Here is a 15,334-nt window from a genome sequence, read left to right on the forward strand (position 1 = left end):
ACCCCCCCCACCCCCACCCACTCAGTGCTTTAGATGACGATGGGGTCGATTTATGCACCACTTGCTCTCATAAAATTTTCATCAGTTTTGTATAACTTCTAAAAGCTACTATGCCCAGAGAGTATTCATTTCCTGGATGGAGCCATTTAATTTAAGGTAAATAACTGGATTACCTGAATGTTAGCTGCCTCCAATAACTTTTAAGTTGTTTTAATGCAGCCATAAGCCTGGGGGAGAAAGCATAAATGAAATGCTGCTTTTAGCTAAAAATAAGAAGAAAACATTTTAATTTCTCCAACCTATTGCAAACTAATAAATACATGAGAAGAACAACCTGGCAAAATAAATTTGTCTCCTGGGTTATCAAACCATTCTCAGCATCTTGCTGTAGGAGTAAATCCAGGGTTTAGCTTTGAAATCTCAGTGGTGTGCTTGATGCAAGGAACATCTGAAATATGTTTTGTGAGAGCTGGGAAATGTAGAAATGGTTTATGTTAAATAATACTTTGAACTGAAGACATTAAAGAACCAATCACTTGTTTTTCCATTGTTGTTCGGAAGCTGCAGATCAAAACCCCGAAGGATTTTCACTTCAAATGAAAGGTTCCTCCATCCTTTAGAGGAGTCCAGGGTCCATTCAATTGCTTTTCCTCAAAAAACATCTTTGATCAAAAACATCAGATTAACCTAAACTCAAAGTTGGTATCAAGTAATTTTCACTTCTACTCAGGACACTCATATTCACATCGCAGCTATCAAAAGGCAGAACGGGGGCGGGGGGTGGTAGATGGGTGGGTGGGTGGGGACAGGACAGGCTATTTGGAAGGAAGGAGCTACAAAGAAGAGATGAGAAAGTTAGAGTGGGGGTGGGGGCATGTACATGGGCAAAGGCACTAAGGACATATTTCAAGATGTTACTTTAGGCACGGGCTGGAGCGATAGCGCAGTGGGTAGGGCGTTTGCCTTGCATGCGGCTGACCCGGGTTCGGTTCCTACGTCCCTCTGGGAGAGCCCAGCAAGCTACCGAGAGTATATCGCCTGCACGGCAGAGCCTGGCAAGCTAGTGACATATTCAATATGCCAAAAACAATAGCAACAAGTCTCACAGTTTGTTGTGAGACGTTACTGGTGCCCGCTCGAGCACAACGATGAACAATGGGAGGACAGTGCCACTTCAGGCACCAGTGATTTACCCTACTGTTAATGATAGAGATTTGTGTTGCTGCACTGCACACTCCAGTGTCCACTTCTTTCCACCCTTGTTGTGCCCAGTGTCCCCCACCAGCTCCTGTCCCCCACCCGTTCCCTTCCTTGGCGCTTAAGCTTCCTACTGAAGACCAGTCCTCAGTGTCCGTTGCCTTTGGGCATCTATTATATCCCTACGATGTTTATTTATTTCACACTTAGGCGAGATGCCCATTACTCATCTGATAAAGAGTAAATAGCCAAGATTTTTAAAGCACTGACTGTACTGTACAAGAAAAAAAAATCCCATCCAAAAAAAATGGAAGGAAGAAACAAAGTCGTGATATTTTAATAGGATATAATTGTCTGTGGCAGGGCGGGGGGTGGGTGGGGGGAGGAGATGGCTCCATCAGCCGAGTGCATGCTTTGCATGTGGGAGCCTAATTTGATCCCTGGCTCCGCACTGCTGGGGATGACCTCTAAGCACCCAACTGGGAATTGCCCCTGAGCACTGTCAGGTGTGGCCCCCAAACAAATGAACAACACCATTTTCATACCACATCGCTCATTATGATTTTGGTTTGGAGACCATACCCAGCTACACTTACTCAGGGCTTACTCTTGGCTCTACACTCAGGGGTCTCTCCTGAAGGGACTTAGGGGATATTCTGTGGGGCTGGGGATTAAAACCAAGTGAGTCAATGCAAAGCAAACGCCCTCCCCGCTGTGCTCTCTCTCCAGCCCACACGTGGATCACAGTTCAGCAGGTTTCTCCATGTCCTCCTAACTTTATGTGCATTTCCTTTGTGCTTCCTCCAGGAAGGGAAGATCATGCCAGTTAAATATGAAGAAAATGCTCTGATCTGGGTGGCCGTAGACCAGCCTGTGAAGGACAGCAGCTTCCTGAGCGCTAAGGTCTTGGAGCTCTGTGGCGACCTGCCTATTTTCTGGCTTAGGCCCACATATCCGAAAGGTAACGTCTGCATTCTCTTTCTCTGCGGGGGATTCTCCGTGTCCCTGTGTGGCTCCTGTGAGTCCTTCCACAGACCGGGCAGCCTGTGACAGTGTCACCATGTCTGGGGGACCGGCATGAGGGCTCAGAGAGGAATGTGACAGCGAGGAGAGCAGAGGGAAGAGCTGGATCAGCGGGCTGGCCAGACACGGGGCAGGTGACAAGAGCACCCAGACATCCCCAGATGTTTTTATTTATGAGTCTTTTACTCCCTTCTGCTCTAGCCCTTCATCTCACTTTGCTCTTTCCAATGTTACTTTTCTTTCTTTCTTTTTTTTTTTTTTTAAGATCCTAAGGTGTAGAGCCAAGGGACTAAGAGGTTGTCATGCTGCTGAATCTTTATTATGCTCAAACCTAGAATTATGGGACAGCTGGAAGAGGCTGTGGGCAGAGGTAATGATTCTGCAAGTTTCAGGCTTCTGAACCTCAGCTTCTAAGCACAGTGAAAAATAAATGAGGGGTCCCTGGGGCTCAGCACTTGGCTGTGCACACCTCTGAGCTATTTCTAGGATGATCCCTGAGCACAGAGCCAGGAGTAAAGCCCTGAGCACTGCCAGGTGTAGCCCCCAAACCAAAATAAATAAGGTCCAAGTGGGGGGTGCTGAAAGGTCTGAAGCACAGGACTCACATGTGTGAGTATCGCTCAGGATCTCCCCACCCTATCCCAGCACTATACTGAACGTGGCCCCCAAACCAAACAAGCAAAAACATGAAGATGGTAAATTTTGTGCATATTTTCCCACCAGCTTAGAAAGTCAGGCTTCTAAGTCTGCCAGAACGAAGAGGTTTGTACAGGGAAGCCTTGCTCTGTTCTTAAAGGAGATGGTCACTTCCTTATCTAAGCCAGGCAAAGAGGTGCAAGTGATAAGCCCCTCCCCCCGCAGTGGCTGACTGGAAGGGGGCCAAGGGACCCCAGCAGACATGTAGGACCCATGGGAAAGAAGTGCAAAAGGGCTGGAGAGGCACCAACCCTTGCTCCACTTTGCCATCCTTCTTTTTGCCTAATGGTAGGTAAAGAGGAAGCACAAGAATCCATGCTCTCCAGGTATTTACGCTGTAGCAAGGGAAGATGATAAATGAGCACTGATGCGAGGTATTAGAGGGAAGTGAGGAGCAAGGCAAAGGCACTGGCATGGAAAGACAGTGCAATTGGCAGTGCCGGGAGCCCTGGTGGGGGCCCTCTCCCCGGGGAAAGAGCTGGCTCCCATGTCCAACATGGAGCGAGGCCCCACAAAGCCCAAGAGTATAACCCCCCCCACACACACACACACTCTTTTTCTCATTTCTTTTTCGGGGGTACATCTAAAACGTTTAATCACTGCAACATCCATGCAAATGATAATGTAGAGCAGAAAAGTGAAACCACGCAAAGCACCCTGAAGTTCCTTTGGCATTGATGAGCACAGATGGAACATCATAGAGGTTAAAACTGAAGTACCACCCCACCGCCCTGCAATATGTAGCCCTGGGGTCCTCTCATAAATGCAGCCATGTTTTACAGCAAAACTCAGGAAGATAAAATCCCTGAGGATGCCTGGTTCCCCACTACCTAATTAATTGCTCCCTCCCCTGTCCCTTCCCTCTATTGATGTTGCTGCTCAGATGACCAAGGTATGTAGTCTCTCACATGAACACACACACACACCCTCATACACACATACCCTCATACACACACATACATACACACACAAAACTGTCATGGCGTCATTGTGGTTCCCATGTGGTTGTCCTCCTTGTTCTCCTGAAGGCCACTCTCTTGCTGTGTCTGCACATGGCTGCAGGAAGTATGTGTGTGTGGTGCCAGGTTGTGTTATCTCACACAAATTGGGGGCGCGGCACCCACACGGCGGCGGCTCTATCTCTCCTGCCACCCGCGTTCGGTAGTCTCACCCTTCTACCACCCCGGTGAGGTCGATGGCGATGGTCAGGCGGAGGAAGGAACGAGGGCCAGGCTGGTTGGTATTAGTCATAGTTTATTCTGATTCTCTCCTCTCCTCCTCTGTCTCTCTATCTCTCTCTGCTCCCATCTCTCTCTGTTTCTCCTCGTCTCTCCTGTCTCTGCTCCCATGCTACTTCATTCTCCTTCTCCATCCCCCTTCATCCTCCTCTTCCTTCTGATCCTCTCTGAACTTCTGCTTCTTCCTCCTGCCCCAGCCCGCTCCTACAGGATAGTTAAATTCTCTCTCCATGAGGAATTGGGGAAACAATTACACATAGGTGTGGTCACAATCAATAGGGGTGGAGATCAACAGGGGTAGAAATCTTAGCCTCAGGGAAGACCGCTCCTAGGACAGATCCTTCCTCAACAGGAGGACCCACCCTAGAGCAGAATCCCATGGGCGTGCCTCTCCTCTCCTTGTCCGACAAGCATATAAAAATATAATATAAATCATTTTGTATGGATACAGTAAGAAATATCTTAAACTTATAGAATTGTTCTCCTAGGGCCATCTCGATCTCAGACTACGGTGCTCAGGCCAGATAGTCTTTCCCACCCCTAGCAGGATCCTAGTCTTGTCGTTACCTTGGCTCATGACAGCATTTGTCCATGATCAAACTCTTAACTTATAGTTAAGAATCGTGGCACTTTGGCCTGGCCCATTTCGCTGCCAGGGTAGCTCACTGCTTGCCCTGGGTCCATTCAGTCCCTCGTCGGGACCCTGCTTTTGGGGTGTTAGGAACTAAGGGCAACTGAGGCTTAAGTTGAGAAAGATGCCCGGGAGTGAATAATATTCAAGGCCAATCAAATCCTAAATTACAAAGCATAATGTTAACGGTCTTCCTGTATCTATACAAAAAGGATATTACTTTAAGGTAAATTATTCATAAGGCATAGGGAGGAGAAAGGCAATATTTCACTCTAAATATAAAATCATAGATTTCTGGGAAACTGATCTTACAAATTAACAAAGTCTGATTAAGGGGAAAGCTGATTAACTGGGTGGGAAGGAGAGCATAGGAAAGACTGTTTACATGTTTACATGTAAACACAATGGAAGTGGAAGTGCCTCTGGAGCACTGTGGTGGGTGTAACCAGATTGATGGGTGTAACCAGATTAATGGGTGTAACCAGATAAAACCTAAGCTTCTTGAAGGACAAAGCAATGTTACCCAACACCAGGTAACACCCAGCAGAGTTCCCAGGCACAACCAGCACCTTTGCCAGCATCCCACTTCACTCAAGCGACACATGTGCTAACACTGAGGATCAAACTCAGGGCCTCACACTTGGAAGGTAGGCATTTCAGTCATGACATATCATCCCCCCCCCCCCACCTCCCTCATTCTGATAGAAGTCCCCTTGGATCTTTAAGCTGGCAGGGTCACAGAGCAGTACTGTCAAGGACAGGGAATGTTGGCCGGACAAAGTCAGGTGAGCGAGAGCCTAGCTCTGTCTATGGTTCAGGCTCTGTGCTAGAACTTTGTATTCTTACCAACAACTGTCCAGGTAACTTTTTCTTTTGGTGCTCGGGGAACTGTGTGGTACCGAATATTGAAACTAAGCCTCCTGCATGTAGGGCCCATTGAGTTCTCCAGCTCTCCGAGCAGGCCTCAGCAGCAGCAGCAAGTGACATATGGATCTGGAGACCTTTTACTTGTTTTGCACCCTGATAAGCACAAAATGCCCTTGAAAATTCAGCAAAGGAACTAATTTAGCAATTTTGGGGGGCAGGGATCCGGAGAGAAAGAAGAGAATTGGTAAGAAAAATTGTTACAACTGCCACAAGAAGACCAGCCGGTGGACCAAGGGGCAATCCAGGCTCTGGTAGAGCAAATAATGAGACCAGACCCAACATTCAAGAGGATTCGGAGCCCTTCAACCCAGATAATCCTTACCACGTGCGTACAAGCTGATTTTCAGGCTCTGCTCTGACCAATGCATTAACCCTAACAACATCTGGCAATATTTTCTACTTCAAATTTGCATCTAGAATTTCTATTTTATATATTTGTTTTAAATACATTTTACATATTGCATGTTTTTATATCTTATATATTTTGAGAATAGTGTTCTATATCGCATAAGAATTTGGCATATAAAGATTTGATTATATAATAAATTATATTGCAATTTTACATCTTGATTTCTTGCAGTTTATAAAAAGGTACAAACCTAATCACTGTAGGGCGAAATTCTGATTGATTTAATCATATTCAAAGGTGTTTCTTGGACTAAGAGCGTAGCAAAAAGGTGCTTTTCTTGCATGTGGCCAACCGGGGTTTGATCCCTGGCACCCCATATGGTTCCCTGAGCCTGCCAGGCATGATCCCTGAGCACACACCCAGGAGTAAGCCCTAAGCACAGCTGGGAGTGACCCGAAAACCAAGTAAATTAAAAAAAAAAAATCAAAGGTATTCCCTGTTTTTGAGTCACAGAAAAAACTCATAGAAAAAAAATTTCACATGAAGAATTTGATTATCAACTAATGTTTTCAAGAGTGCCCTGGAGGTAGCAGAAAGAAAGGATTCCCTTCTTCCTTCAGAGCCATTTTATTCATGCCGTCAGCAGGCATGTGTCAGGAACCCATCCTTTCCCAGGCCTTCAATGCAAAAACTCTGCCCCCAGGCTCTCAGTGCAGTTGGGAGACAGACTAATGCTGAGACCATGTTTGCAAGGATGTTCACATGCTTTATGTTCTCAGATATCCCATATTTATCATTATACTTTGCATAGAGTGAAAAGAGGGTACTAATGTCTTATTTGAAAAAGTAATACATACCTATATACACATTTATGTATATATATATATACACACATATATACGTACATATATTTTTGTACAAAAATTATATACGTTTCTTGGGGGCAGAAAAACACTCGGTTTCTCTGCTTTCCAGGTCAGTTTCGCTTTGAGGGGTCTTTCGCTTTGCAGTCTGCTTTGCAGGTGTTAAGACACTCGCTTTGCACAATAGCTGACCCCAGTTCAGTCACCAGTGCTGCATATGGCTCCCTGAGCACCACCAGGAATGATCCCTGAGCACAGAGCCAGAGCCCTGAGCATTGCCAGGTATAACCCAAATACTACCCCCCCCCACATATGTATGTATGTGTGTGTCTCCAAGTTGCAGGCAAAGTGTGTTTGTGTGTATACACATATATATGTATACATATTTCTGCACTTAGGATTATTTCACAAAGGAATATACAAAACTTTTTTTTAACAAAAGTATCTTATTGGGGTCAGATAGGTAGTACAGTGGCAAGGTGCTTGCCTTGCATGGCCAACCAGGTTCCTATTGCACCATATATGTTCCTGAGCCCCACCAGTAGCGATCTCTGAACACAGACACAGAAATAAGTCTTAAGCATTGCTGGATGTAGCCCCAAATCCAAAACATCAAACATGCTTGCTTTGTAGTTAAAAGCCATCATATCGCATTGGGTGAAGATATACAACTATTTAATTACTTCTGCTTTGGTGGACTTGAAACTATTTCCCTATCCTTTGCTGAGATACTAATAGTTTCTCTCTGGTGCTGGGGATGAAACCCAGGGCCTTACACAGCCTCAGCCTGGTTACAAATCATTTGATCTTGGAAAGGGGAGAGGGGTCTCTTGAACAGTTAGGGGACCTGGGGGCCACTCCCTGTAGTTATCAGCCAGCGGGTCCTGACTGTTCACTGTGAGAGCTGAGCATGTGGTGCTGGGGACACCAGGGCCACCTTGGTGGTCGTGAGGGATCTCTAGGGCCACACCCCACAGTGCTGAGTCGGGCCATGCTGAACTGGGAATTGAACGGGGCCAGGAACACATGCTCTTCTAACCCTGTATTCCCAGCCCCACGAGGAATTTAATTTACACAACTTTGTAGAGTGCATGCATCACGGGGTTAGGATACGTTACAGGTCATGCAGGGAATGCGCTATAGCACGGGATTTTGATTGATGTATACTTGTGTTAATCAGTGCTATTCAGTTTTCTACCTCTTGCACACCTGTGAAAGAGTAGTGCATTTTCACACAAGTACTGATGCATCGGTCTCTCAGGCCAAAGGAAACTGTATTTTATGTTTTAGTGGATACCAAACTGTCATCCAAGGAGTTACATACACCACTGTGACTCCAAATGGTAATCAAGACTCTTGTTATCAAAATGTAAAATATTTCCAGTCTTTTAGGTATAACATTTTATCTTCCTAGTAGTTTGTTGAGCCTGTAACTCTATAACAGATGTCATTTGTATATTTTTCCCTATATAGCCTGTTTAGTTCTATACTTTCATGTGCTGCAAATATATTTTCTAGTTCATCATTTTAGACCAGTATGTTTTAGAATTATTTAGAGGAAAAGTATTTTTAAATAACCCAAGGCTTATCAGAAAATTCAGGACACCACAGTACTTCATTCCCTAAAGCTTGAAGAATGAAAATGAAATGTGGAAAAAAAATCTGAATAAGCAAACAGAAAATTTAATATCATTTACTCCCTGGGCAGCTGGACTAGCTGAATCTAGTTCAAAGGAAGAGGGCATCAGGTTCTTTAGAGGCCGGGATTGAGTCTGCTGGCTTTCTTTCAGATGTGAGCGATTCTATTCTTCAACAAACTCCCACTATGTCATTTTGGGGGTAGGAGTAGCCACATCTGGTGGTGCTCAGTGGCGGGCTCCTTGCTCGGGGGACCATATGTGATGCTGGGATTCAAATGGGCCTCCACATGCAAAGCAAGTGCTCAAGCCCACTGAGCTCTCCCCCTTCCGTGGTCCACTTTTTATTGTTTTTTGAGCCACACCTGGGGCTCAGGGATTCCTCCTGGCTCTGAACTTTTGGCGGTGTTTGGGGGAGTATATGGTGGGGCGGGGGATTAAGCCCGGATCAGCTGCATGCAAGGAACACGCCTAACCTGCTGTTGCATCTTGCTATCCTGCCAGCCCCTAGTCCACTTTATAAAGCGTGGAGCGTTAAGCACCAGCACCTGCCATGATCTAGTTCAGGGGTTCCAAACCTTAGCTGGCCTATCGCACTTTCAGAAACTAACAAACAAAACCCACAAAGCACCCTCCTTGGAAAATCTACCTTCTTTAAGCAAAAACAAAGTGCCTTCGGATTACACCTTAGATTACTACTGCCCCCTCCGGATTATTCCAGCACCCCTCTCGGCCCTGCCACCTCCCCCGCCCCCAACTCTTTTTTTTATTATTTTTAAAAATTTTTATTAGTGAAACACCATGAGGTACAGTTGTAGACTTACAAATTTTTGTGTTTGGGTTTCAGTTATACAGTGATCGAGTACCCATCCCTCCACCAGTGCCCATTTTCCCCCACCACGGGTTCCAGTCTCCCTCCCACCCCCCCATCCCCCCACCCCGCCCTTCCTCTGTGGCAGGGCATTCCCTTTTGTTCTCTCTCTCCTTTTGCCACCCCCAACTCTTATCCGGTCCTTTACGTAGTCCTTAGAGGAACTATATTAGGGCAACAACCTGAAATTTCCTCCCTGTATCTTCATCCTAGCAAAGCTTTCTTGTAGCATTAGGGGGAAATGTGCCTCAGTCTCTAGGTGTGTGATACCACCCGCCCACCCCCAATCCTCGTCCCATGTCTGCCACCATGATGAGGTGGTTTTCTTTCTGCTAGCCCAGATCAACCTATCCTGAACGATCAGGGAAAAAATAAAGCCCGAGAAAATTTTTATACAAAGGCACTAGCGAAAAAGCAGTATTTTAATGACAGAACTTGATCAAATGGTGTTAGGAATTTTATTAGGTGTGGTGATGGCAGCGTGGTTGTGTGGAGGTATATTAACATAGTGTAATACTGTGGAGGTAAAAAAAGGTAAAGGCCCTCCCGTTGATCGTCGATTTGCTCGAGCGGGCCCAGTAACGTCTCCATTGGAGACTTTGTTGTTACTGTGTTTGGCATATCGAATATTCTCGGCAGCTTGCCGGGCTCTCCGAGAGGGGCAGAGGAATCGAACTCAGGTCGGCCATGTTGGCCGCTTGTAAGGCGAACGCCCTACCACTGTGCTATCGCTCCAGACATATTCATGCCACAATGCTTTCAATTATTTTACTTTACAATTTAAAAGACGTTACTGGTGCCTGCTCGAGCAAATCGATGAACAATGAGAGGACAGTGCCACAGTGCTACAATTTGAAAAAATACCTCAGCAAAAATGTCAAGCATTTGGACTGGAGTACCATGGGTAAAGCACAAGGCCAATCCACTGTGTTTGAGCCCTGGCGATGTATATGGTCCTTTTTAACACTGTAAGGAATAAGCCCTGAGCACCACCAGGTGTGGCTCAAAATCCCAAAAACAACAAAATCCAAGGTTTGATGCAAGGTAACACTGTCAAATCTAAATGTTAATTATACACACTTATCTACTTCCCAGTTTGAAATTTTTCCTTAGAAAATTTTCACCCTTCCCCCAAAATTATGTATCTTGCATATGAAAAGGCAAGAGGGTTTGCTTAAGTTCAGTTTGCTCAAGCATAACCTATGTTTAATGCTGCTTCTTCCAAAATTCAGCTACCTCCAGCAGAGGTTTAAATTCAATCAAGAGTTTGCATTAATGATAGGGGCCTCTTGGCAACGTGATGCAATAGCACATTCAAGAAGATACAGAATCTACACTTCAAAACCATAAAAGGGAAAGCCAGACATTTGCGCTGTGGGCCAAGTTTCTCCCAGTTCTGTGATCTCTCCAGTAGTAACAAAATGAGAGATTTTTGTGATTTTCACCTTAATGTTTTCAGGGCCACCTGGCTGTGATCAGGAGAACCAGGTGATGCCAACATTGAACCTGGGTCTCCTGCATGCAAAGGCCCTTGAGTTTGTTCTTGGCTCTATTAATATAATTCTGTAACTAAAATGCGGCATCTAGAAACTAGTGACAGTAGAGCAGGTAAGGTGCTTGCCTTGCACATGGCCAACCTGGGTTCAGTCCTCAGCATCTCACCCACGAGCCTGCCAGGAGTGATCCCTGAGCCCAGAGTCAGGATTAAGTCCTGAGCATAGCCAACTGTGGTCTTAACCAAAAAAGATACTAGCAGTTTACTAGGGAAGTTTTGTCTTTAATTTTTGTGTATTTTATGGTGACTTTTCTTAAGAGTTTAATGTCAAAATGGAGGCAGAAGCTAAGCAAGTGTTTCCAACCAGTGCGACTAGTATAGCAATTGTATTTTAGCCTAGATCCGTTATTTCAAAACAGTGTTGCTCCCAAGAGTCCTGGAATCCTTTACTACAAGAAGGCACCTGTGTGCAACTAAGTTAAAATTAGCAGTGGTAGAAATGCTGTTGAATCTGCTTCCTTTTTGAAACAAGTCATTACTCAGTGGTAATGGTTCATTAGAACCATGAAGAGACTTTAATAGATTAGGGAGCTTGAAATTCTTACATGCTAGGGTTGGGGGAGTCATACCAGCCATGCTTGGAGCTCCTACACTCACCATGGGTCGCTCCTGTTGGTGATCAGGGGACCAGGTGATGCCCGGAATCAAAACCAGATCTCCCAACATGCAAATACATGCTCCCCACTCCCTGAATTCCTTTAAGTTAAAAGGAATTCTGATTTAAAAAGGTTGCAAGGGCTGAGGACATGGCTCAGTGGCAAAGTGCATGGGGAAAAATCAAGTATAGATTTAAAAACTTATAGAAAGTGATTTCTGGGGCTGGGAGGCACAGCTCTGTAGCAGAGCCAGCAATCCTGCAGGCATGAGGCTGCAAGTTCAGTTCCAGATTTTTCACACTTGCTGAATGCGGTTCTCACTGGGCATGGAGTCTGGTGCATTGCAACCAAGCATGGTGCAATTTCCAGTCATCTCAACAACAAAGGAAGGAAGACATAGAACTGGAAATGACACCTAAGCACAACTGAAAAAAAAATTCCTATAGTAGTGAAATATATTCAGGATATGATCTGCAAACAGTGTGTACGTGTTATAAAATCACTCCGGAGAAAACCCAAATAATTTTCTTTTGTTTCACAGCAGCAGGAAGGGGAAGGAATGACGTTCGACCCGAGACTGGATCATGAAGGAATCTGCTGCATAGAATGTAGGAGGAGCTACACCCACTGTCAGAAGATCTGTGAACCCCTGGGGGGCTACTACCCATGGCCCTATAATTACCAAGGCTGCAGGTCCGCCTGCAGAATTGTCATGCCGTGCAGCTGGTGGGTGGCCCGCATCTTGGGCATGGTATGAAATCACTTCATCTACCAGGTGCTACAGAGTAGAAATTAACTGAAAGACAAAGTAGCAGGAGGCATCTCGATACCAAAGTATTTTATACTCAATCTGTTCGATGCTATTTGAGAAACCGTTAAAAGAATTTCTCAATTGCTTCACAGATTTTTTTCCAGGCTGTGCAAACATCCTGAAAGAGTAGCTTTAAATTCAAAAATGTCATAATAATCCTATTATTGCTATTATTTGCTTTGCTTTGCCAGTAAGGCCTACTTAGAAGACTACTAAGGTAGTCTGAAATAAATGTGGAAAGAAAATTACTTAGAATTATTTTTTAAAGAGCTCAACTGTTTCCTTTTAACTCACTGACTGCAACAATTACTTGTACAGAATTCCTCAATGATTCTTAACCTTCATTGTTCCTCACAGTCCTGCACATAAGTGTGTCATCCCCACCACCCCATTTCCAGATATAAAAGACAAGCAGACATAATCTGAGCAAACGCTGAGGGTCCCAGAATGGGGGGCCCTGGGAAATTCCCCTGGGATGCGCCTGCATGTGACTGACAGTCACTGTACTGAGTCAAGAGACACTTCCAGGAGAAGAGCATTAGAATAAAGAGGGGAATTGTACTGAAGATGAATCAGGCAGGCAAGAGGGACTTTCATTGACATTCTCAAAGGCAGGCCTTTGCAGCCTTTTCAATCTCCCGGTAAGTGGTCTGGGTACGCAGAAGGGCGAGGATCTCTACCTTCCTAGTAGTAATCAGCCAGCTGCTGTAGTCCAATTATCACGAAGCTTCTTTGGCAGTAACAGGGCTGACAGTGCTGCTTAGTAGTTAGTGCTGGGTAGGGATTTATTTGTAAATAGATTAAGATAGGGCTGGAGCAATAGCACAGCAGGTAGGGCATTTGCCTTGCAGGCGGCCGACCCAGGTTCTATTCCCAGCATCCTGTATGGTCCCCAGAGCACCACCAGGAGTAATTCCTGAGTGCAGAGCCAGGAGTAATCCCTGTGCATCGCCGGGTGTGACCCCTCCCCCCAAAAAAGAGAGAGATGAGATCTCCCAAGGACATGTACTGTCTTTACAAAGTATTAGACCAAGAGGATAACTGATGTTTCATAGTTTTTGCCATTCATTTGTTATTTAAGCTCTGGATACCAGTTTGAGAAATAAAGAACGTTCTTTTTTATTTTTTAAGAAAAACAAGTTTTCCGTAACAAAAGGGTTCAGAGATGCCAGACTGGTCTTGACATCTTGATCTCACTAGAGTTCCATATTCTACCTTCACTTGATCACCATCCATCTAGTTGCCATCCTAAGTTTGTAAAAGATTAACAGAATTTTTAAATTGTTATCGAATGAACCTCGTTACCAAATGAACATCAATAGGCTGCGTTTAATAAAACAGAACAACAAACTTATGTCACAGGAGGAAAAAGGAATGAGGGAAAGACATGGGATTAATTATATGCAACAGTTTACACTGTCCTCAGCAGCTACAGCCTGCAAGATATGGATTTTACATTTAGTCATTAATGGTATCACTTATTTTTTGTTTTTGTATCACTCCTGGCAGTGCTCAGAGCACCATATGGGATGCCGGGGATTGAACCCGGGTTGGCTTCATGCAAGACAAATAAATGCCCTACCAGCTACACTATGGTTCCAGCCCAAACAGTTGTCACTTTTTAATGCAATTAATGTGCCAAAGGTCCTGCCTACTCACTAACATCACTGCCCAGCAACCTGTATATGAGAGAGAGAGAGAGAGAGAGAGAGAGAGAGAGAGAGAGGGAGGGAGGGAGAAGGGAGGGGGGAGGGAGCGAGAGCTCAGGTGCACACCAGGACTCAGTGCCAAAGGCCTTGTTAAAGACAGGGGCTGGAGGAAGGAATCGTGTGAAATCAGAGGAAGAGCTGGCCAGGCAGAGGGAGTAGTTCCAGTCAGTAAAACCACAGATGTGGATCTGCATGGTACAGTTAGACAGGTGCTCAGGGCTTACTCCCAGTTCTGTGCTCTGGGATCATTCATGGTTGGGCTGGTGATTGGAGCATATGATCCCAGTATGTGAAGTAAATAACTTGAGTTTATTTATTTAAGAAAAGTAAAACTAAAGTAGCTTTTTCATAACAAAAGGATTCAGAGATGATGAGGTACCCAGCAGTGCTCAGTGACCCTGTGTGATACCAGGGTTAGAACATGTCCAGACTGCAGCTGCACACGAGATAGAAATGACCTTTTTTGCCCTAACCTCATACTTGCTGTCTACTGCAATCAACAGACAGAAGAATGTATTCCAGATAACCAGCGACTCCCTTTGAGCCTCAGCCTGTAGTTCTCAGGTGCTGTTTCCAGGAGTGCTCAGGAAATCATGCGGTGCCAGGACTGAACCCAGGCGCCTGCATGCCAAGCAAATGTTCCTGCCCTCTGAGCCAACTTCCTGGGCCTCAAAAAGAAATACAAGCTATATTCTTATAAAATAAATGCCAAATGTGAGTAAATTCTGCTTTGGTGTAAGTTCAATATGCTGATTTGTCTTAGGAAGTTTTCTAGGAATGACAGGGTTTAAGTGAACCAATTTGCTGAGGTGGGTGTAGACCAAATTCTATGGAGTAATGTGGTCTCCATTGCAGTATCATTTGAGTCGGTGTAACCCTTAGCAGAAACATTTACAAGCAAAACTGAGTTCTGGTCTTTCTGAAATACAGGTGGATACTCCTTTCGATTTGGTCTAAATTTTGCATTTTGGACTACACCCAGCAGTAGTTCAAAACTACACTCAGGGGCTATTCCCAGCTTCATGCTTGGGGTATCTCCTGATGATATTCAGGGGACCCATCTACCATAATCTACACACATACAGTGGCCACCTGAATGCAAAGCAGGCACACAGTATGTTGAGCTACGTCTCTGGTCCAAACTGAATTTCTTTTAATGGGCTTTTGTACATACAGGCATGCTCATTCTCCATGCACATACACGTTTCACTTTGGTGAAGCCTAATATAGA

General features: G+C 45.0%; 1 protein-coding gene across 3 annotated transcripts in view; it reads left to right on the forward strand.

The window, feature by feature from the left end:
• CNMD (chondromodulin) overlaps window positions 1–12,525 on the forward strand; it is a 30,641-nt gene extending 18,116 nt beyond the window's left edge. The window contains exons 5-8 of one of the 3 annotated variants that reach the window (XR_008791748.1): window positions 2,005–2,158; window positions 5,871–6,037; window positions 7,112–7,206; window positions 12,125–12,206. Coding sequence is in view for 2 of the 3 variants with exons in the window: in XM_056109915.1 (XP_055965890.1) it covers window positions 2,005–2,158; window positions 5,871–6,037; window positions 12,125–12,340 (537 nt within the window). In the remaining variant the exon portion in view is untranslated. Of the gene's footprint in view, window positions 1–2,004; window positions 2,159–5,870; window positions 6,038–7,111; window positions 7,207–12,124 lie in introns of all 3 variants that reach the window. The other 2 variants (XM_056109915.1, XM_056109916.1) reach the window with 2 other exon arrangements.
• The last annotated feature ends 2,809 nt before the right edge of the window (window positions 12,526–15,334 follow it).

This window comes from Sorex fumeus, unplaced genomic scaffold, assembly GCF_029834395.1.
Source record: "Sorex fumeus unplaced genomic scaffold, SorFum_2.1 ptg000008l, whole genome shotgun sequence".
Lineage (NCBI taxonomy): Eukaryota > Metazoa > Chordata > Mammalia > Eulipotyphla > Soricidae > Sorex > Sorex fumeus.